Source organism: Mustela nigripes, chromosome 4, assembly GCF_022355385.1.
Source record: "Mustela nigripes isolate SB6536 chromosome 4, MUSNIG.SB6536, whole genome shotgun sequence".
Classification (NCBI taxonomy): Eukaryota; Metazoa; Chordata; class Mammalia; order Carnivora; family Mustelidae; genus Mustela; species Mustela nigripes.
The window spans coordinates 117,764,327-117,789,141 of NC_081560.1; the positions used below are offsets into that span (position 1 = coordinate 117,764,327).

General features: G+C 42.3%; 1 protein-coding gene across 1 annotated transcript in view; it reads left to right on the forward strand.

Moving 5' to 3' along the window:
• Positions 1-22,323, forward strand: part of RNLS (renalase, FAD dependent amine oxidase) — a 55,496-nt gene extending 33,173 nt beyond the window's left edge. Inside the window, exon 4 of the mRNA XM_059397643.1 lies at positions 20,638-22,323. Coding sequence (XP_059253626.1) covers positions 20,638-20,790 — 153 coding nt within the window. The 3' untranslated portion in view covers positions 20,791-22,323. The remainder of the gene's footprint in view (positions 1-20,637) is intronic.
• The last annotated feature ends 2,492 nt before the right edge of the window (positions 22,324-24,815 follow it).

Genomic DNA, 24,815 nt, shown 5'->3' on the forward strand with positions numbered 1-24,815 from the left:
AGGAATGAGGCAAATGAAGGAGGAAGGCGTGTGTGAAAGACTCGGGAGCTGCTCTGTGCCTCCTGTTTGGTTTGCCTAAAACACTTGAGTAGGTGGTTTGAACAAACTTAGCCAAGCAATGGCAGGTTTTCATGGTTCTCAGTCCTCCCATGGGTGCTCTTTGCCCTCCAGAATTTAGATGTCCATCCAGTTAGCAGAATGGGATGTCTAAGCCATGATGCGTTGCATGAAGGCTTCTGTGACTGGCGTGATGGGCTAATGCTTTCAGTAAGAGAGTCATCACTGGAGATGTCTTTCCATCTACCTCAACGCCACAGGTGATCAGTCCAACGACCCTAATACTCACTGATATTTGCTGTGCTTTGCCCCCTGATTTCCGGGCTTCTCGTGATGCCTTGTTCCAACTACTGTGAATGACGAGCTTGTGAGTTGAACTCTGATTTCCCTTCACCTTTCTTGAGTCCCCCAAAATGCCAGTGGTTCTTTCCCCTGCTTTATTTAGCACATTCATGGAGTACTTTCTTTAAAAACGAACCAACCAACAAAAAAACCTCTCACCACTGAATGTTATTTTCAGATACCAAGGAAATCAGGAGAGGAATTTATGGGGAGGGAAGGAATATGTTGGTGTCTCGGGCAAAATAAATGGATCTGGACTAACTTCTGAAGCTTTTGTAGTACGATTAGAAATCAGGTTTCTTCTGTGGTTACTTTTTTTTTTTTAACTTGGTCTTTTGCCCTGAGAGGGTATCTTCTCTCTCCCTAGTGGCTGTCTGTTCATATTTTGTAAGAAGAGTCACAATCTCTTTAAGGATCTGATAAAAGCTGGGGAGCCCCCGGTGGCGCAGTTAAGCCTCGGACCCGTGATTTCCGCTCAGGTCGTGATCTCTGGGTCGTGAGATGGAGCCTCCAGTCGGCCTCCACACTCAGCCAGGAGTCGGCTCCACAGTCTCTCTGCCCCTCCCCCACCCCACGCGCACGCTTGCTCTCTTTCAAATAAATAAATTTTTAAAAAAAGGAATCTGATAAAAGTTATGAGCATGAAGGTTCTCATCACTTCAAAGTATACATGTATCCGTGACCACAGAAATTTCATACAATTATGAGGATTTATAATCAACCTAAAGTCCTCCCCTGAGTCCTCCTTCTACAGTACTTGCTATAAAGGTTATTCTACTATATCCTGCATAAATCAGGAACTACTCATGGCCCGGTCTTGTGTTGCAGTCAGGGAAACACAATTCCACAACCAAAAGAAATTTAAAATACAGGCATATCATATTTTATTGCACTTGGCTTTATTGCATGTCATAGATGCTGTGTTTTTTTTTTTTTTTTTTTTTTTTTACAAATTTAAGATTTCTGGCAACCCTGGGTCAAGCAAATCTACCAGCATCATTTTTTTCCTCCAACAGAATGTGCTCACTTCCTGTCTCCGTGTCACCTTCTGATAATTCTCACAATATTTCAAACTTTTTCCTTATTATGATATTTATGATGGTGACCTGTGCTCAGTGATTATGTCTCACTGAAAGCTCAGACGATGGCGAGCGTTTTGTAACAATAATATATTTCTAAATCGAGGTATGTACATTTTTGAAGACATAGTGCTCCTGCACACTTAATTGACTACAGTATAGTGAAAACATAACTTTTATATGCACGGGAAACCAGAAGAATTTCATTTGACTGGCTTTATTACAATCCTCGCTGTGGTGGTCTGGAACCGAACCCTAGGTATCTCCAAGGTGGGCCTCTAACTCCAATCTTTACAAGCACGTTTTTTGAAACTTTAAAGAATAGCCAACATTTGTCATCCTCGCCAGCACTTCTGGAAGTCTCTCTTCTCATTCTCTGTGTCTCCCGCTTCTGGAAGCTTCCCCACACCTTCCCTGTTCAGCTTCACCTCTTAATTCCCCGCCACAGTCTCTCTGACCAGCAGCCCTGTTTACATTCTTCACTCTTGACTCGATCCTCTTTCTTTTTTTTTTTTTTTTCCTCTTAAACAAGTAACTCTTTGCCCTTTTTAGTGCAATTCCCCATTCTGGCTTCCTCATTACCTCAGGTGGCATAGTCCTCACCAGGAATAGAAAGAAAAAAAGAGAAAAGAAGAAATGTACAACAGCGCACAACCAGAATTTTCCTTAGTTGTTTGGGTTCTGTGGGGGGACAGGTATGCACCCAGAAGAGCCCGAGATCCCCCAGTACTTACACTCTTGCCCCGTGAGATTGATCTTCGGGGTGTCGTGTTGTTTAAGTCATCCCTGGAAGGTCAAATGGCAGTTCATATTTTCATTTTTTTTTCTTTCTTATATGTATTTTTTCCATTATATTGCCCTTGATATCTTGTGTTGTGTGGGTTGGAAATAGAAGGCAGTGACTGATTGTATGAAAATGCCAAAACTATAAACTATAAACCCCAAGGATTGTCCTCTTTCAGAGCCTGGCGTGCATTCTTTGTCCTGTCATTGGTTGGATCAGGTCTTTCGAATTTGAGCTTGAATTTGATGTTTTAGGAACAAAGCCATTTGGACTTAAATCTTTTGAATAAAATGGATGGTCAGTTTTGACACTTTTCTTAACTGTGACAGATTCAAGCATATGGCCTCCCGGGATAAGTACTCTAAAAAAAAAAAAAAAATAAATAACCATTGTATTTATCAGTTCAAGTACGTTCCCTGTGTTTCTTGCTAGTTCATGTACATGGTAAAATCATACTGCCACTGGTCCTGTGATTTTTCTCCCATATTTGTGCTTTATAATTTCTGGATTTTTAATGATTTGATTATGTGTGATCTTGGACTCTGGCGTCAGACAGATTTCAGTTCAAAGCCCAGCTCATGGTGGGACTCTGAGCAGGGTAGACGGTGCTCCCAGCTCCAGGGCCCATCTGTAACCAGTAATGACTGAACCTGCCTCCCAGGGTCGTGGTTGGAATAAAATGGGGCAACACGGTGGAAAGCATTTACCACAGTCGCCAGGACGAAGCAAGTTCTCAGGATGTATTACTAAATTGGTAATGAGAGGAAGAAGAGAGGACATGGGGTCATTTCCTTGGTGCTTAGCTCGAGTGTCCCCATTAATTGCTTTCTTTTCTTGACTACCTCTCTCTCTCTCTCTCTCTCTTTCTTTTAAGATTTTATTTATTTATTTGACACACAGAGAGAGGGAGCACAAGCAGGAGGAGGGAAAGTGGGAGAGACAGAAGCAGACTCCCCGCTGAGCAGGGAGCCCAATGTAGGACTCAATCCCAGTACCCTGAGGTCATGACCTGAGCTGAAGACAGATGCTTAATGACTGAGCCACCCAGGTGCCCCTTGACTACCTCTCTTCATGGCCACTTGCTCTCCTACTTTTTTGTTTTTCTTATTCTCCTTTTAGAGTTGCTCTCTCTCCTCTGTGTTCTCTTCTTCACTTATGCCAATAGCCTTGGACAAGGTATGTTTCTGAAGGACTGATTCAGTGCCAGGTGCTATGACCCTTAGTCACACCATTGGGACTGTTGAATAACAGAGCAAGGTGAGACCAAAGAGGTGTATTTCTGTGGATGCAAGGAACTCTTGTCAGTTTTTTTTTTTTAAGCTTATACATTTTTCAGCTTCTTGCTGTTTATTCCCTGATCTGCACATTCTTTAGTGTTAGTGTTTGGTACTTAAACACATTTCTGCCATTTGTGCCATGAGTCAACATTTCCTGGCATGACACTATGGCCATAAAAGCGCTCTTGCCTATGGGTCATGAGTTTCTGGTAAAGTATGGTGGGACAAAGAGGCCCTTTGGGATCGGTGCACTCTGGCATGACCCAGTCCCTCAAGAGCAAGGCACATAACAGGTGTCAGCCTGAACCATTCCATTGTGTCATCTCCTACCTCTTTGTCACCAGCTCGTTACTGACGATTACTTCAGTTTATTATGAGGTGGCCGCACGTGTGTGAGGTCATTGGCTGAGATGTTCTGATCATGGAATTAGGGAGGTACAGTCACAGTTTAATGGAAGTTTCTATGAGCCACTATTTCCTCTTTTCACAAAATTCCGTATTATGCAAACTGTTAAATATTTCAACACATGGGCATTTAATTAAATCCTTTTTTCTTAAGTACTACTGAGACCGACCTTGCCGTTTATTCCGTATCATGGTTTTTCAGAAGAACTGATTATTTTGAGCGGCATTCATTGATGGAAAACTTTTTAAGGCAGGCTGTGTCATTTCTCCTGGACAAATGCTCTATCTGTTCATCTGTCGTCCGTGTTATTACTTCAAACTTGGTGACAGGTGTTACTGTACGGGTGTGGACACTCCAAGAGAAGTAGGCCCTCTTCCAGAACTGTTCCATAAAGGGTAAGTCTACTAGATCTATTGAGGGTCGACATCAGTATTATGCTATAAAACTAACAAGAAAGTTCAGCTGCCAAAAATCTATCTATGTCCACATTAGAAATTAATAATATATATGCAAGTTTCCATTTCACATGCCTATATTGAGCTCTTACCCTATGCCAGACATTATGTGGGATTTGACAGGCTCAAAGACAGCTCCCTTCCTACAAGGAGCTGGCTGTATAATCAACAAAGCTGACTGAAGAGCAGATAATCATGAGATAGTGTGGTTTGCTGTAAAAAAGTATGTATAATACACTCTGTGAACAGAATTTTTTTAAGGATTTTATTTGTTTATTTATTTACTTGAGATAGAGAGAGAGACAGAGAGAGATCATGAGCAGGGGAGAAGGACAGAGGGAGAAGCAAACTTCCCAGTGAGCAGGGATCCCAATGAAGGACTCAATCTCAGGATCCTGGGATCATGACCTGAGCCGAAGGCAGACGCTTAATCAACTGAGCCACCCAGGTGCCTGAACAGACAGTGTGAGGAGAGTGGTAACACATCACTTCCTAAGAGAAGATGCCGCTAGAAATAAATCCTAAAAAATGAAGCCAGACAAGCAAAGGGAATGATGTTGGAATGATGTTCCAAGAGCAGGTGTACTTTCCCAGAGGTGGGAGAGTGCAAGGTGCATTCTTTCTTTTCACCTTCATCTTTGCACCTTGGTCTAAAGCACCTGTATAAACATGATAGCCCACATGATCATTTTATTATACTATGTGTGTGTATATATATTCATTATATAGTCTCTCTATATAGCCATTCTCTCTCAAAAATGCCATTTATTTTTTATTTATTTTAAAAAATATATTTATTTATTTTAGAGAGAGAGAGCATGTGCAGTGCCAGTTGGGGAAGGAGGAGAGGGAGAGGGAGAGAATCTTAAGCAGACTCCTGGCTGTGTGCAGAGCCCAACACAGGGCTCAGTCTCATGACCTGGAGATCATGATCTGAGCCAAAATCAAGAGTCAGACGCTCAACCGACTGAGCCACCTAGGCGCCCTACAAAAAATGCCATTTACTAATCCCCTAGTCTGTGTAGCTCACTGGGCTTTGTACTTAACTCCCCTTCAGCCTGCAAGCACCCTGTGGAGTGTCCACTCCTTCCCCATTGCACAGATGTGGAAGTTGGGAAGTAAAGGCTTAGTACTTTCTGTGAGGTTCTTCCCCCAAGAGGTGGCAAAACCGGAATTCAGCCACAGGTCTGTTGAAAAGCCAGTGCTTTCAAACACCTCACTCTACTGCCAGTAATTGTTTGAATTCTGGCTTTCCCCCAATTATGACACATTCTTCTATCATCGTTCTTTTGCTGCTGTCAGCTAGAAATAACAGTTAACATTTATGCTCTGATTTTAGAAAGCACTTTTCTACTTCTTTTCATTTGCTCCTCACAACAATTCTGACAGATCAGGAAGTAAACATGACTATCTTTGCTTCAAATGAAGAAACTGGGATTAATGTTACAGGTTTTGTCTAATATGACACAACTAGTAAGTAACAAAATGGAAATTGAAATGTTTCATTTTAGATTCAAAAGTCCACATTTCACATTCTATGCAAAAATTAACTAAATGTGGATCATAGACCATAAAACCTTAGAACTATACAATTTCTATGTGAAAACAGGAGAAGATTTTATGATCTTGGGTTTGGCAAACATTTCTTAGATAAGACACAAAAAGCACAAACAGTAAGAAAATAAATAGATAAACTGGGCTTGATCAAAATTAAAAACAATGTCTTTGAAAGACACTGTTAAGAAAATGAAAGGTTAAGACACAGAATTGGAGAAACCATTTGTAAAAACATATATCTGATGAGACTAGCATCCAGACTATATAAAGACCTGTCACAAATTTGGAAATAAGAAAACAAATGGCCCAATTATTTAAAAATGGACAAAAAATTTGGAAGAACAATGTACTAGAGGAGAGGTATGAACTTAACCATGAAGATGTAAGAGATCTACAATGAAAACTATAAAACATTGCTGAAAGAAATTAAAGAAGACTTAAATACAGGAAAATATACTGTATGCTCATAGATTGGGAGACTTAATTATTGTTTCTTAAGTAAAGTCTGTGCCCAATGTGGGGCTTGAACTCATGACCCTGAAATAAAGAGTCCTGTGCTCTACTAACTGAGCCAGCCATGTCCCCTGGGAGACTTAATTTTAAAATAGCAGTATCACCCAAGTGACAGACTTATTGTAATCACTATTAAATTCCCAATGGCCTTTGCAGAAATGTTGAAATTTATATAGAGTTGCAAGGGACCCCAAATAGCCAAATCAATCTCAAAAAAAGAACAAAGCTGGAGGACTCACACTTCCTGATTTCCAAACTTACTACAAAGCTACCCTACTCCAAATAATGTGGTAATGGCATAAGAATAGACATACAGATTAATGGACTAGAACCAAGATAAACCCACACTTATTGCCAATTGATTTCAAATAAGGTTCCCAAAAACATTCAGTGGGAAACAAGGGTCCTCAACACAAAGTGCTGGGACAACTGGACATCCACACACAAAAGAATGAAGTTGAAACCTTAAGTCACACCCCATGTAAAAATTTACCCCAAATGGATTAAGAACCTAACTCTGCAAGCAAAATCATAAAATCTTAGAAGAAAACATAAGGGAGAATCTTCACAACCTTGTACTTAACAGTGGTTTCTTAGATATTACACCGAAAGCATAAATAACAAAAGAAAAAAACACTAATTCAGACTTCATCAAAATTCACAACTTGGGTACATCAAAGGATTATCAAGAAAGTAAAAAGACAGCCCATAGGATAGGAGAAGATATTTGAGAATCACTTATCTAATAAGAGTCTACAATCCAGAATATGTAAAGAACTCTTACAACTCAACAGCAAAAAATCGAACAGTATAATTTTAAAATGGGTCAAGGACTTGAATAGACATTTCTCCAAAGAAGAGATATGAATGGTCAAGAAACATAGGAAAAGATGCCCAGTGTCCTTAGTCATTAGGGAAATGCAGATGAAAACCACAATGAGAGAACATCTTATAACCACTAAGATGAATGTAATTTAAAAAAAGAAAGAAAGAAAGAAAGAAAAGGAAAAGAACAAATGCTGGTAAGCATGTGGAGAAATTAGGATGTTCCTACCTTGCTGGTGGGCATATAAAATGGTTTGGACATTGTGGAAAACAGTTTGGCAGTTCCTCAATAAGTTATACAGAGAATTGCAAGATAACCAAAATATCCCCCTCCTATATAACCGAAAGAGTTTAAAATGTTCAAACAAAACTGCGTCCACAAATGTTCATAGGAGCCCTATTCACAATAACTAAAGGTGGAGATAGGTCAAATGTCCATCATGGACATGAATAAATAAACAAAATATTGTATATCCATAAGATGGATTATCATTGAAGCATAAAAAATATCAATTATGCCTCAATTAAAAAATCAGTCATTCAGATGTTGGCAAGGATGCAGAGATAGGGGAACCCTCCTACACTTTTGGTGGGAATGCAAGCTGGTGCAACCACTCTGGAAAACAGCATAGAGGTTCCTCAAATAGTTGAAAATAGAGCTACCCTACGACCCAGCAATTGCACTACTGGGTATTTACCCTAAAGATACAAATGTAGTGATCCGAAGGGGCACTTGCACCCCAATGTTTACAGCAGCAATGTCCACAATAGTCAAACTATGGAAAGATCCTAGATGTCCATTCACAGATGAACGGATAAAGAAGATGTGGTATATATAAATATATACAATGGAATACTATGCAGCCATCAAAAGAAATGAAATCTTGCCATTTGCGACAACATGGATGGAACTAGAGGGTACTATGCTTAGTGAAATAAGTCAATTGGAGAAAGACAACTATCATATGATCTCCCTGATATGAGGAAATGAGATGCAATGTGGGGGGTTTGGTAGGTAGGAAAAGAATAAATGAAACAAGATGGGATCGGGAGGGAGACAAACCATAAGAGACTCTTAATCTTACAAAACAAACTGAGGGTTACTGGGGGGAGGGAGGTATGGAGAGGGTGGTTGGGTTATGGACATTGGGGAGGGTATGTGCTATGGTGAGAGCTGTGAAGTACATAACCCTAATGATTCACAGACCGTACCCCTGGGGCAAATAATACATTATACATTAATAAAAAAATTAAAAATTAAAAAAAAAAACAGTCATTAAGGGGGCACCTGGGTAGTCAATTAAGCGTTGACTCTTGGTTTCAACTCAGGTGATGATCTCGGGGTCCTGGGATTGAGCCCCACATTGGGTCTGCCCCTCCCCCTGCTCTCTTGCTCTCTAAAATAAATAAATAAAATCTTTAAAAAAAAAAAAACAACAGTCGTTAGGTGGGAAATATGTCTTCAACATATTTCTAATCAGAGGACCCAGGGGAAATTATGTAGAAATACACGTATTAAACATTTGAAGGACAAAAAAAGAAAAGGCAATGATGTATTGATAAATGCTACAATGTGGATAAACCTTGAAGACACTGTCCTCGGGGCACCTGGGTGGCTCAGCAGGTTAAGCTTCTGCCTTCAGTTCTGGTCATGATCTCAGGGTCCTGAGATTGAGCCCCACACTGGGCTCTCTGCTCAGCAGGGAGCCTGCTTCCCCCTTCTCTCTTTCTGCCTGCCTCTCTGCCTACTTGTGATCCCTCTCTGTGTCAAATAAATAAATTAAAAAAAAAAAAAAGAATAAAGAAAACATTGTCCTGAGTGAAAGAAATCAGACACAAAGGCTACATGGTGAATGATTCCACTTACATGAAATCGCTTGGATAGGCCAATCCATAGAGACAGAAACCTGGTAAGTGTTTGCCAGAGGCTACTACTAATGTCTTGTGTATTTTAACACACACACATACACACACACACACACACACAAAGAGATTAGGTGGCAAGTAAGCACACACAAAAATGCTGACCATCATTGGTCATTAAGGAAATGTAAAGTAAAACTGAAATGAGATTCTATGAGCAACCTACTGGAATGGCTCAGCTCCAAAACTCTGAAGGTACCAAGTGCTGGTGAGGATGTAAATGGAATCCTCCCCTCTCGCTGTGGGAATGCAGAATGGCAGCAACCCCTTTGGAAAACACTTTCACAGTTTCCTACAAAATGAAATACACACTTGCCATCTGACCCAAGGACCCCACTCTTAGGGATTTACAGGAGAGAAATGAAGACATACATCCATATAAAAACTTATTTGCAAGGGTTAACAGCAACTTTATCAAGAATTGCCCCAAACCCGGAAATAGCCCAAATATTCGTCGCCTGGTACGTGGGCAAAAGGTTTTAGCTCCATACATGAAAAGCTAGTCTGTAATAAAATGAAACATTCTGCTACTATCTGCAATACATGAGTGAATCTCAGAAGCTTTATCCGAATGAAAGCAGCCATACACAAAGGCTATCTATCGTATCAGTCTACCTGTATAGCTTCCCGAAACAGGCAAAACTGTAGGGACAGAAAATTGATCAATGGTCACCAGGGGCCGTGACTTGGAGAAAGAGATGAACTACAAAGGGGCAGAAGGGAAATTTTAAGGGGGAAACAGAAATGTTCTCTATATCATTGTTGTGGTAGTTGACATGACTGTGTACATTGTTAAAATTTATAGAACAGTACACATAAAGGGTGAATTTCACCATATATAATGTATACCTCAATTAAGTTGACTTTTCAAACCACTCATTTTTTTGTCTTCCATTATTGTTTCTCTGAGGAGCACAAGCATTGACTCTTTTAATCTCACAGCAGTGGAAGTGGAAGGGAGGTAGTTTCTGGAGCTGAATATCAAAATGGCGGCACTCTTTCCACCAAAATCTCACAGCACAAACAAAAAGCCCATAGGTTCATTCAGCACAAGTGAGGACCAGAAAGAAATAAGGGTCACGCTTCTGGGTCATCAAGAAAAGGAAGGGAAACAGAGTCTGGGGAGGATGAAGAAGGAATCGAACGGTGGGGAACTGGGCTGCTGTTAAATGGGGGAGAAGTAGTGATTAAGCCCCCTTGAGTAGGTTGGATGACTTTAGCATCATGACTAGACTCACAGATCAAAAGCATTTTTGTCCTCTGTATCCTAGGATCCCGAGTAACTGGATTCTTTGAGAGGCTGTGGCACAACATTTATATTTAAATGAAATGAAAAGGATCCCAGTCTTTAGATCACCTTTTGCCTAAAAATGCTGCCTCCCCCCACCACCAGCACCCTCCACAGGCTCGCCGACTGCACATATTTGAAGAGTTAATGCATCAATATACTAACCCTGGCTGAAAGGCAGGACAGTCTCCCATTAAATTAAAAACTTTAAAGGGGACTGTAATACAACCATTGTTTTGTCTGTTATTACTGCAAGAGCACTAGAGAAAACAGTATCTCATTCTTGATTGTGTGCTTGTGAACAACTCTTCGTCGAAATAGACAGCTCCAGTGTTTTCAGGACTCTGAAGGGTAGAATAGATCTGAACAGATTCAATGTAGACCTCAGGAATTGAATATACAATTTCGGTGAAGTACGTCCTTTGCCATTTAAGCCCCACTAAAGCTGCTACATGGCTCATATAATTGATTTGCGGCTCCTTCTCCCTGCATCTACCCCTTGGTTTATTAAAATAGAATAGACAAATAGCAATAAAGAGAAAAGCTCCACTGAGAATTGACCAAACCACATCACTTTCTTCACACCTAGGGTATTCCGACCAATAGTAATTTTACAGCGGCATTGCACAGTCCCAGACCCAGAGCCCTGCGGCCAGGAACCTGCCACACGAGCAGACCTTTCCCTGAAGCACAACAAAGCAATGGTTTCGTGAAATCATTAAGTATCATCGAACACCGGAGAGACACCTCGGACAGAGGCAGGAGGACATGATGAACCTAACGCCTAAAAACCCATTAGCAATGCACCGGTCTCCGCAGGAGAGCACACGGTTGTTGATATGCTCCTGATGAACACGAAGGACTAAGGCATAGACCGATACAGACGGAAAGCCTCCAACACCAGGGGCCACAAGAAGTGCGATTTTTTTTAAAGATTTTATTTATTTATTTGATAGGGAGAGAGATCACAAATAGGCAGAGAGACAGGCAGAGAGAGAGGGAGAAGCAGGCTCTCCACTGCGCAGAGAGCCCGATGTGGGGCTCAATCCCAGGACCCTAGGATCATGACCTGAGCCGATGGCAGAGGCTTAACCCACTGAGCCACCCAGGCGCCCTGAAGTGCGACTTTTTTGTAAAGAAAATATACCTAAAAACAGACTAAGTGGAATCATCAGCCCCCCCCCCCCATTTATCATTATTATCCCAGTTCTCAGTGTCGCTTCTTCTCAGTAATACACAACGCATGGTTAAGAAATAACCGGTATCATCACGTGTCTTAATCATGCAAGTATATTCCATATGTGTAGGACCTTGGGTGGTGCCACAACATCTGAGCACAGAGAGTTGACTGTTCAATGAGAATATTTTTAAAAGTTACAGACAGAACTTGGCTAAGTCAGCCGGGAGACTTGGTTTCTTTCCTCCCTGACACCTAGAGCTTTCTCGAATGCTTTCTCTGGGTCCCAGGAAAGGAAGGTATTTAAAGGAATATTTAGACTTTATGTCTGTGCGGGCTCACTGCCGCTTTGACAAGAACCGGAAGCATCGTGGGCTGTGTCTAACGAAAATCAAAGAAACTAAAAACTAAAGAAAATTATTATCATAGAGGGGGGAAAAATGTACCTCCACGTTTAAAGGCCATTCGAACACAGAATGTAAAACTTTGAAAAGTCTGAATCAGTTTTTGGCGGCCTCATGTGCACGCATCCTTTCAGCAAATACTCAGTCAACACCAGCCACGTAACATGGAGAGATGCAGAGAAGATGAAAACGAAAAAAAAAAAAGTCCTCAACAAAACAACCCTTGTCGCTCACTGCTTCTGAGAACTTACAAGGCCTTTAAATGACAAATATTTCTTACCAAATTGCGATTTGGTGAGTTAAGTGTAGAGGATGCAGCAACATTTTACGGCATTTTCATTAGCGCCCAAAGGGACTTTTAAAGAAATAAAAGAAAGAGAGAGACACATTACATTTTTCGTTTGGCCCATAGAATTTTTTCTTAAGGAAGAATCTGCTAAGGGGTTGATAATATTTTTCACCACTGACCCATGAGTGAGGTCTCATCCTTTCAGAGTGCCTGGGCTCGATCCCGGTCGATAAAGATGTAAACAGACATTTCCACTAACATACGCACAAGCCGTGGTCTCTCCTTCGTTTGTTTACATTTCTGCCTGGTTTTGTAAACAGGCATGTGATACATGCTTCAACCCAGGGCCTTGGGAACATGGTAGGAATGGGGAAATGTATACACAGAATCAACACAGGCCACATTTTCTCTCCAGCCTCATACAGTGTGAAGGTTGGTATTTATTCCGCATTTGATGAAGCCTTTTCCCCCAACCCCAATTTTTCTCTAAAGCCTTAAGTTTACTACCTGAGTACTTAGCCACAGGTGAGCGGATGAAGGATGAATTATCCCAGTTTCCAGTCCTAGCTAGATGAAGATGTGGCTAGACGAGGATTGCACAAGTTTCTGGGAAATGAGTTGTACACAAGATTTTATTCCATTTTTAAAAGTTACTCATCCACTCACTGAGTCCAAACCAAGGTTATGTGGTATTACCTGAGATTACTGGTGGTTTCTCCAAGCTGACCTCGGCTCCCCCGGCCCCCCACCCCCTTTACAGAAAACATTCCTTGGGCTGAGCATCTCTGTTCTCGGAGTCCCATCAAGTGCCTCGACCCACAGCTGTGGTTCCAAGCATTGTTATTTCATGGACCAGCAAAATCCCTCTGAATGTTTTGGGAACCACTATAATATTGCCATCTTTGCATTCTGCCATTAAGAATTTAAACAGCAAAAAAAAAAAAAAAAAAAGAAAGAAAGAAAGAAAGAGAAAAAAGAAAGAAATAGTAAAGATATGACCTCATAACCAATTTATAAATAGAATACATTTCACTCCATGAAAAAGCTCATAATTCTTATTTTTTCTCTTCTTGCCATCGATTGACTTTTGGGAACCACTACCTTTGAGCTTTGCATCAGGGCCATAAAAGAATGAGTTAACCAAATATTCAATTTCTGCTGTTTATGTACCATGGCATGGGTTCAAGTTCATCCTGGCAGCAGAGTAGAGGAAGTGAGGAAATGTAAGAGTCAAGCCCATGCCATCTCAGTCCTCTGCGTGGTGCATACTACCAGTGTGGGCCATACCTCCGAAGGGCAGTTACTCAGGGTTTGCCCCAGTCCTTAGTGTGCGACTAGGAGTCAGTAAGCTCTCCCTGCACGCCAGGAACAATCGGAGGCAAGAGCTACCCTCCAACCCTGGAATTCTTAGAATCACTTTAAAACTTTCAATGTGATTATCAAAAGCACAAGGGAGGGCTCAGACATCTCCGTTTGTGCAGATGCAGGCATACTCAAGTCCAATTAACGTGACCCTCAGGAGTGTAAGGCAACGTAAGAAAGCCAAAAAATTACTCAGTCTTTTATAGCACCTTGTTGGTTTTTTTTTTTAATATGAATTATTTCAAATGCAGTTGAGAACTAGGAAATCAGTGTCCTTGGGAATAGTATTGGACATGTGTATGTTCTCAAGCAATCTGGGTGAATTTCCTCACCAGCCAAGAGGAAGCCTTAGCAAATAGGGAGGTCTGAAGAAAAAAAGCCTGAAAGCCTCCAGAGGTGCCTTCCTCTAGGGCAAACTGTGTTTGTCACGGAGGCCTTAGCAACTGCTGGGTTTTCCACCATTGTAAGGGCTTCAGCAAAGCTGTTGCTGCTGATGAAGAGATCATAAAGACCTTCCCCCCTCAGTGAAACGAGGAAGAAGGCTGCATCCTGGATATTTTAAATAATTCAAAATTAGATCAAAGTGGTGTCTTTCAGGGGTGCCTGGGTGGCTTAGTCGGTTGGGTGGCTGCCTTCGGCTCAGGTCATGATCTCAGGGTCCTGGGATGGAGCCCTGCATCGGGCTCCCTGATCAGCAGGAAACCTGTATCTACCTCTCCTTTCTCTCTCTCTCTCAAAATAAAATCTTAAAAAAAAAAAAAAAAAAAAAAAAAAAAAGTCTTTTAGGAGCAACTGCTGCCCAGGACCTATATCTTAGAGGAGGAAGCCTGAGCCCCAGACTTCAGGATACAGAGATGTCCCTAGATGCAGAGACTGGGAGAACATCCACTGTGCTGGTTATTTCACTGTGATATGTACTGTTTGTGTTAGCACTCCAGTCCGAGCTTGGTAGATTTTAAACCGTCTGTTCCAACCCTACTTTTCCCATGAGCCCTGATAGTTACGATGCGCAGTTTTGCAGTACTGTGGGAGGAACCAAAGCACCTGTTTTATTTTCACACAGCAGTCAAAGTCCCAGTGTGATCCACAGAGGGACAGGGATGTGGAAGGACGTTAGGAATTCAGAGCTGGGGATAGTTATTAGGTTATTAGAAGAAACGAGAAGCAGGCGTCTGGCATCATCTAGAGGAAATCGCTCCTGATGGGCTCCTAATTCTTAGCTCTGAAACATATCTGGTCTGGACAAAGGCAATGCTTCAGATTATCCTGGCTTCATGAGAAAAGAGAAAAAAACAAACAGTGAAGAACATTTAATTCGCTTATTTGTAATTACGTGGTTGCTCTGCCGGCTTCGAAGCCAGAATAGCTTTATAAGATTCCTCTCAAGTGCCAACTCCAGCTGATCTGCCTGAAGCCATCGGGTAAGAAGGATGCTGCGGCCACATCTAGGCTCGGTGGGGAAGAATGCCACCATCGATCAGTGATGCCTGTCAGGACACGAGCCACAGGGGTCACAAGGAAGAAGGCTGCATCCTGGATATTTTAAATAATTCAAAATTAGATCAAAGTGGTGTCTTTCAGGGGTGCCTGGGTGGCTTAGTCGGTTGGGTGGCTGAAAGCCTCCAGAGGTGCCTTCCTCTAGGGCAAACTGTATTTGTCACGGAGGCCTTAGCAACTGCTGGGTTTTCCACCGATTGCAGAAAGTGAGGAGATGAATGGGCTGGGAAGACAACCCCACAGGGTCCTGGAATACGTACGTTTACACTTTAAAAAGGAACACATCGATCCTCGGATAGCCAGTCTGTCTCTGTCGGTTCCCCTGAGGCTGGTCCTTTGGGTAAACTGAGAATGTGGAGGGTTTAAACTAGCAGTGCTGAAGATAGTCGCATTGGGACCCCGAGACCCTGTGACCAGAAAAGGCCCCACTTCAAGGATCCTGCTGCTCATTACCTTTGGACTTGTAATGCATTTACTCAGCCTAAGTACTTGCCATGCTTCTCCCCTTCCCCCATTTTTAAAAAAAATTAGTTGCAGGGGTAGAATTTAGTGATTCATCAGTTGCATACAACACCCAGGACTCATTCCATTAAGTGCTTTTTTTAATGCCCATCACCCGACCCCCTTACCCCATTTTATGTTTCAGTATTTCATTGCTTGTGAGATGCCATGGTGTTGGTATACACCAGGACACTGTCAGGAGGTTGTTTTCACGCATGTGAACTTGACTGTTTGGGGTGGTTTAACAGTGGGACCACCAAGGCAACCCCTTGATATTTTAATTAACAAATTATTAGAGGACCATTCGAGAAGAGGGTATGAGTCCTGGTTGCTGTCTGGAAAATTTTCTTTCCCACCAAAGAGAAAGTACATGACCAGAACTTGCAAGACAGGTATCAGTGGCTCAGAGAAAAAGCCAGAAAGTACAATTCAGGGGAGCACTCATGTAAGAAATACTCTAGGAGGCACAGAGGACAGACTATGACATAGGGAAAAGCATGGATGTGGACAAGTCTGAGTTAGAGTGGAGAAGTCATGCTCTATGTGTGAAGACCTTTTTGGAAAGGCTTAACCATATCCCTCTTGTATGTCCTTTCGAGTTTTGCAGAAGAGCTACTTGTAGATAAGTACAAGAGCTTCCTGTCATGCTGCGCCATTTTTCTTCCTCATTGGTGCCCAAATTATTGGTGCCTCTTCAGGCTGACTGTGCCTTAGATCCAGTGAAATGCGGCATAATTTACATCCGTGACAAGTGAGGAAATGCAGTAGTAAGGGGCTAATTGTTGAAATATTGTCCATATCTTCTTAATGGGTTGGTTGCACATCTAGGACTACAATGGGTGACAGTTCCGTTCTTGCCACACCACATGGATGTCACTTAATGTCATATTTCAGAAAGGCTGGTTTTGAGGAACCCAATCATGGGCTGTGGACAGCCAACTAGAATGGATCAACCCAAAGTAGAGCCATGTTTGAGGCCACACAGCAAGATTGTTCTGTTTGGGTAGATGCCTGACAGTCTGAGCTGTCAGCTTAGGTATGGAAGGAAGAATGCACGTCGCCAAGTGTGTCACTGGATTATTTCTTGCTAATTATCACCTTCAACTTCGTTGATAATCCCCACTTTTAAGTCGCCATTAGCCTTCTGATCTGCTCCTCTCTCTTGTCATCTTTAATTTCATTCTTACACCAAAGGGACTTCTTGGGTGTGTTTTTACCGCTAATAATCACAATACAAAGAAATCGTTAGGTTAAACGGTGGGAGGGGGGAATGAGATGCTTGTCCAAATCACCCATTACACAGGTGCGTCTAAATTCCTACTTTGGATAGTTCACAGTCCGAGGTGAGGGGACAGCCCTGTATGTGTCACTATTGAGAACATTCTAATCACAGTCTCTTCCATTTGAGCTTCTGCCCCCTTAGTGGGAGTCTCTGAACAACACTTCCAATGTAGATGGTTCCCTGTGAAGACTTTCATTTGATCAGTGGTGTGTACAATATTGTCTTTTCTTGTTTAACTCCATAAACATCCACTGCACACGTCATAGAGGCTAGACGCTGCCATCCCCAGCCTTCGACACAAGGATTGGTGCAGCCCAGCCCCTGCTCTTTGAAGCACGTAGTCTAGGAAGGGAGACAAATCTGGACATAATGACAGTGCAAAATAACATGGAACGTCATAAAATAACATGTTGTAAAGGCCCTTAACCCAGTGGAGCAAGAAGACCTCAGCGCAGGTGACTTCTGGGCTCTTCTAGAAGAGCAACCATTTCCTCAGCAGTGAAGAGGGGGAGTGGTACAACATCACCCCGCAGGACGGCTGGTGCAAAGTCACAGACACAGGACAAAGAAGGGTGTGTGTGAAGTAGCTCAGTGTGAATGTAGACAGGATATGTGGCAAAGGTGAGCAAAAAGATGAGACAGCAGGCTTGTGTAAGACTTGGTCATGGAGGTCGTCCACAGGGAGGGAGGAGGTTTCATTCTGCGGGTGAGGAGAAGACACAAAACACATCGACGCCGGATGAAACGCTTGGAAAGAAAACCGCTTTTTCTGCTTCGATGTGTATGTCCAGTACGCAGAGAGAAACATTGCCTTAGCGACCCCAGAGCATCAGTGTCGGTGGCGAGAGGTTTTTCTGACCAGCCTTGGTGCACATGTGGGCCGTGGGCCGAGGCATCTGGATTTCCGAAGGGGGTCTCAGCTCTGACAGCTCTCCCCACACAGTCATTGCAGTCTGGTCCCTCCCTGCAGCAGGAGGCAGAGCCAAAGGCTGCGTTACTGTGAGAGACTGTGGCTTTGGCCTTCGTGGGCTCCCCCCACTGCCTCGCTCTCTCCTTCCCTTGGGGGAAGGAGCTTGCCAACACACACTTCGTGTTTCAAAGTTTCCTCCTTGGGTCGTTGCAGAAGAGGCGATTCTACTTGAAAGCAATGAGATTGATTTCCTCCCCAAACTGTAGGCTGCCCAATCAGCGGCCGGGTCGTTCAGCCACGTGACCTAGCATCTGACATTTACCACTCATGGAATAGAATTACACCGCACTGCTACACTGTGCGCTCCCCCTGGGCAGGGCTTTCTCCCTTTGGCTCCCTCCTGCTTAATATCGGTTAATGTGCAGTAGTGCTGGTTATCTGGACAGGGATGTCAACTGGAATGTATCAAAGCTTTACCACAAATGGAGATTTATGTGTGTGTGTGTGTGTGTGTGTGTGTGTATGTAAATTATACATAGACACACACATATGTATGTATATAGGAATACTATGAATGAGTTATCCCATTTATGTGATTTTCTTGATGCATTAAGCTGAGACCATCAAACGTTTTTGCTTTATTTTAAAAATTATACATATATGTGCATGTGCATTACTTTGTATGACACCTATGTGCATACATGTATCAGTGTATGTATGAATGAGTTACCCTGTTTATATGAATTTTTCAGATGTGTAAAACTATCAGTGACTATCAAACATTTTTGTTTGTTTTATTTAAATCAAGTCTTCACGGAAATGTTTCTGAATGTGTCGCAAGGGTGAGTTCTGGAGTCCACTTGCTCTGTTCGAATCTGTTTCTTCACGTCATCAATCTCTGTCCTCAGGCAGGTGATAATCTCTGAGTCTCAGAGTTCTCCTCTATAAAATGAGAACAGTAGTAACTGACAGTGAGGCCGTGTTTATTAAATGGGCACACGTGTAATGCACTGGCATGTGGCACACTTTCAAGAAATGCTAACAAGGAATACTTTATGCGTATTAGAACTTGTTCTTGAATATTGGGGCCATCATCAGGATCGCTGGTGATTGTGGGAAAACAAAGCCAACACCCTCATGGTCTAATAGGAGTGAGAACATTATTTGCACTTCTATTCAGTGGCCCCAGACTGCCAAGCTTCCGACCAGTCTTATCTGGTTTCTGAATGTTTAAATGGCATCCCTTGTTTTCAGATTATCAGCTATTGCACTCTGAAATCATCAATATGTTTGAGTACCTAACGGTCTTCTTCTTTGCATAGTGTTTCACTGGCAAATCAAATAATCCAACCTGTTTAAATTCTATCCAAAGTAGGAATTTAGACGCACCTGTGTGGCTGACTTAGTTAAGCATCTGACTCTTGATTTCAGCTCAGGTCATGATCTCAGGGTCATGAGGTCGAGCCCTGTATCCAGGTCCACACTGAGCACGGAGCCTGCTTGTCCCTCTCCCTCCCCCTCTGCTCCTCCCCTTGTTCGCACAAGTGCCCTCTCGGTCTCTTTCTCTCAGATAAATAAGTAAATAAAATCTTTACAAAATTAAAATAAAACAAAGTAGGAATTTGAAGGCTCTGACGGAAAACTGAAGTCTATGTTTCAGTATCTATACTCTGTGTTGTCTGTTTTAGCCACTTAAAGGTCTTTTCAGCCGATTTCAAGATTATTAGCTATGGAAAGACAAATGCTTCATGAGCTCACTTCTATGCAGAATCTAAACTAGTCAGACTCATAGATGCAGAGGGTAGAACAGTGAAGGCCAGGAGCCGGTGGGAGGGGGGAATGAGATGCTTGTCCAAATCACCCATTACACAGGGTGAGTCCATTCTGGGGATCTAATATGCAGCAACATGACTTACTTACCAATACTGTACTGTGTACCTGAAATTCACTAAGACAGTAGATCCTAAAGTGATTCACCAGAAAGAAGGAAGGATAAATGGTAACTATGTGAGCTGAAGGATATATTAGCTTGATTCTGGATGACTTTACAATGTATACATAAGTATATCAAAACATCAAGTTGTACACATTAAATATATACAATTTTTATTTGTCAATTTTACTTCAATAAAGCTGGGGAAAAATCAAATTGCAATTGAACATAATAAAATGAGGGCATAATTCACTTCAAGTGAAGTGACTCGTCCCCTCCCCTTTGAAAGCTTCTCTATCCAGAGAGACTCCTGGTGTCACAGGTATTCCCATAGCGCGTTCTTACTCACCCTATCTTAGCCCTTAGATGCTGTCCGATGCCGGCATTCTGGGCTGAACTGGAAACTCCCTAAGGACACCGTCCTCTCTTTTTGGTTTCCCTTGTCTGGCATGTTGCAGAGACTCTATCATTAGTAAATGATTTCATGAATATCATTTCCCCCTTATTAAAAAAAAACTGTACTTCCAACTAATTAAGCCTCTCATGACCTACTAATTTTCCGGTTCAACAGACTTCTGATAAGTTTGTCAACTAAGTGAAAATGTCAACGTTTGAGAAGGTCAGCATGAATCCTTGGGTGAGGGGAGGGGCTTAGGGGGTCTCAGTTTTGTGAGACACGGTGATTTCCCCAGGTGGGTGCTAACATCACAGCACAAGAGGGCAGAGAATATCAACCATAATCCTTTTGTGTTGTTGTTGTTTTTTAACCTCTTCAGGTTACAAACGCTGCTGCCAACTTCCATGGCCAGTTGACTCTTCATCTCAAACCTTTCCTTGTGTGTGGAGGGGACGCATTCACCCAGTCCAACTTCGATGGCTGCGTCACTTCTGCCCGGTGTGTTTTAGAAGCTTTAAAGAACCACATTTAGTACCTGTATCTTTGTTCTCTACATGAGCTTCGGGTTTTTGTCTTCTCAAGTTTCTGTTATCGATCATTTTGGTTTCTATTTTGTTGAGAGAAATTACTGGAAAATGTCTCATATGGAGTATTAAATTGATTTTATGATTTTGACAGTTACAACCCACGCTAGAATGAAAATTCCTTGTACCGTGCACCTTTCACAGTGTTTCTGAATTGCCATGACTCCCCCTTGTTAGAGAAAAACAGTGGTTAAGAATAACAAATGACCCTTGCAAAGAAGCAGGTCCAATCAAAATAATAGTTCATGTTCCAAAACCTTTATTCTTTTGAAAAATTTCCATTCTAGATAAAGAATAATTATCATCCAATCCTCGTTTTTAATCTTCAAGTTGGTCCTTGATTCAGTGTTTTTGCCAATTGCTGAACTATAAGATTTTCCCAAACTGTGGCTAACAGAGAGTAATTTCTGTCTTCTCTGGTTATTAAATGATCCTGAATTACAGGTCATAGATGTCGTCGTTTCTGGGACTGTGGTTTGGAGGACAATTCGCTGATAAAGAAATCCCTCTTCACGTTTTCCCATAATAACCAGATCCAAGTAGACTCTCCAAGTCGTGTCATAGTTTTTCACCTTAAAACAAAAAAATATTCAGCCCTAACATGAAAGGTAAAAATTAAATAGAAGCTGAGAGAATATAGATCGATCTTTACCTCTTGCTCTGCTGGTTGGCTGGTGCCACTGCCTTCCTATGTTCCCCGGGATGTGCTGTGGCATTTAGACTGGGTTGAGTTTAATGAATTTAATACAACAAGAAAATTTACTGAACTGGAAAACAGATGCACTTAAAATAGTTCAATATTTGCCAACTTAGTGGTTCAGTGTATCACACACATGGTTCAGTGACCCACCTGTTTCCCGTCACTCGCTGGCTGGACAGAAATTGATTCCCATCTTCTACACCAGCTACCTGTCACTAAAGGAACAGGGAACTGCATTTGATTTCTGGGTTGATAAGATGACCGATATTGAGATTTCTTTCATCATTTTGGCCCATATTTGATTAAAATTTGTCTTCCTGTGGGTTTTACCCTCGAAGCATGACAGAAAAGACATTCAGATGTGTTAACTATCTTGTGTTTAACTGATGCCATCCTGGAGCCATTGGATTAAAAGCCTCCTGAAGCCTTAAGAACAATTGTTACATTCGTCCCACAAGCCCACATCCTCCAAAGGAAAGAGCAAGAAAGGACCTATGAAGGCAGAGGCAGTTACTTAGGGAAAAGATTCGTCTAAGTCATTACTGATGACTTTTAATATATACTCCCTCTAATGCCCTGATAATTCCGCATCTGTTTTGAGAAAACCATGGCACTTATAGGAAAAGGCTCAAGCCTGCTTCATATGTAGATGATCGTTGCTTTGCTATTCTGAGTTGTTTTAAAAACTCATTTTACATGTAGATCCGTCTCTGAGAGGAAGAGGCCAATTTCCTGCTGCTCAAATAAGGAAATAAAACGTATCCACTGCTTGTGTTCTTTATTTTCCTTCACCTCTTTCCTTTCAGAAATTGAAATGGGTAGAAAAATATCTTGTGCTGGAAGCCATCCCGGGAGGCCACGAAATTCAGATGGCCAGGGGCCCTGGAAGACCCCGGGGCAATGCCCGGGGAAGTCGGGGTCGGCAGCATGTGGAGCCGTTGTCAGCCCACAGGACCACACAGCACTGTGGCATTTCCAAACAAGAACTTTTATTAAATCAAGCCAGCCAAGGAAAGCTGCTCTGTTTTGAAAGGAGCATATTTAAGTGAGAAACGGCTGGAGCAGTGGGGTGATTTAACACTTGTTAGCTGATAAATATAGCCTTCACCAGAATAAAACTTTATGATGCCGTGTTGAAAAGCTTAATTACTAAACCATCTATGCAGATCTTTCTTGCTCAGGCAGCCAGGGTGACAAATTATAGCAGCGGAATAGTATTTTTCACCTCTGGCATTTCTGAAGGGGAGAAGTATGTCTAGAAACATCGCGAAAGCAGTAATAATCCCAGACTAGATATTACCGAGGGAAAAAAAAGACGTTTCCTTGAGTCACCAAGTCTTCTGTGCAAAATGCCATCATCCCCACCCCCCGCCTACCCACTACCTTGTTAAGTAAAAAGAACAAGGTCAATTTTACATTTATCTGGTATTTTATACTCATCCAAGTACATATACATATATACATATATATGTACTTTATATATAAGATGTATGCCAGAAGAGGAGCCCACGCCTCCAAAACCCATTTCTATTTACGGGGCACCACACTGCTGCCCGATTAACATGGTCACCAAAGCTGAACCAAAATACTAGTTGGCGATCTGGTCCTCACCACGTGACTTCATTTCAGAGAGCTAACATCAACCCTGATGTGATAGGTACCAGGGTCTGATATGGAATAAAGTCTTCACAAGTCCTGGCTAAATGATGGATCTTCCCGTGATTTTCATTTGCTGGCTTATTTCCTTCCTCGGGGGTCGCTTGCTCTGACAAACAGCGGCATTCCGGAGATGCGGAGCTCCAGCGCAGGCGCAGTTGGCCGAGCGTGCAGACCGCCGCGCACCTGTCCTTCCCTCTGTGGACCTGTCAGGCTCGTTGTTTGTGGTGTCCTTCTCTTGCCCTCTGACCTGTCTTTCTCCCCTTCTGCTTTTTCTCCTGCTTTTTCCTTTGGGCTCAGTCTTCCATTCTCAAAAACCAGGGATCCAAGTGGACTCACTTTGTGATTCATAGTATTTGTGATTCCCTGTTTTAATATATCTTTTTCTTTTTCACCCCTTAAAATTTAAAGCTGTCAATCGGGTTTGTTATTTGAGGTGACTGGACCATCGTCATTTTGATTTTCAGAAGTAATGCGAGAATTTAAAACTGGCTAGAGCGTTGGGGGAATCTCGGTGCTAATAACCTAAAAAATATACATAAAACATGGTACCAGGCTCTGTGGCTGACATAATGGAGCATCATCGGCAATGTCCAGTTGGGAGCAGACAAGTCCCATGGAGTGGGAGGCAGGGTAAGCTCCGTGTTTGTGTCATCAAAGGTGGTAGATAATATGCTCTAGAAGCTGGGGAATCTGAAGAGAAAGAATTAGGTGTTCTTGGGAGGGTGTCCCTGAACAGATGCAGAGATGTGTCAGTTTAACTCATCCAAGGCATCATCTGGGTTGACCCGGCTGACTCCACGAGTCCAAACTGCATATCATGGTGGTCAAGACAAGTGAGGGCTTTTGGTGGAGAAGGCTCAGGAGAAGGTAGAATGTGATCTCTGGGAAGAAGAAGACGCCCCAGCAAACCTCACACCAGGTTGGGGCAGGACTGAGCTGCCATAGTCCAGGCAGGAATGTGTGTGTGTTCCCGCGGGTACCATCTGGCCAGGTAAGACAGGGAAGGTGAGAATGTGGTAGATTCTTCGTTTTCTTCTCCACGGAGGGTGATTATAATCCACTTAAGACCTTCGAGGGAGAAAGAGTCTTTAAGAGAGTGTTGATTTAAAACACATGTAGAATCACAGAATCTGGGAATGTCTGAGCTTAGAAGGGCTTGGAGATCATTTAGACCAGTTCATAGCCATCTTGGATTTTCAGTCTTCATGAGAAGCTGTAGAAAGGTATGGCTCTTCTAATAACAACGAAAATGCACAGAGACACATAGAATTCGCACACCATTGTAGAGCCTGCTGGCCTCCTGCCTATTTTTGTAAATAAAATTTTATTGACACACAGCCTTGCCCATTCATTTGTATTGTCTGTGGCCATTTTTGCATTACAACGGTAGAGATGCGTGGTTGCAACAGAGACCAGAGGGCCTGCAAAGCTTATCTGGTCCTTTAAGAAAAAAATTGCTGACTCCTGTCCTAGAGAGTTACAGGCCTCTGCAATCTATTTTTGGACACTCAGAGGTCTGTGAACCCCAGATTAAGAACCTCTAAATCTCAGCCCTATCACTTTATGTAAATACAGGCTTATCTTAGATCCACACATCTGGCCCATTGTTCCTTG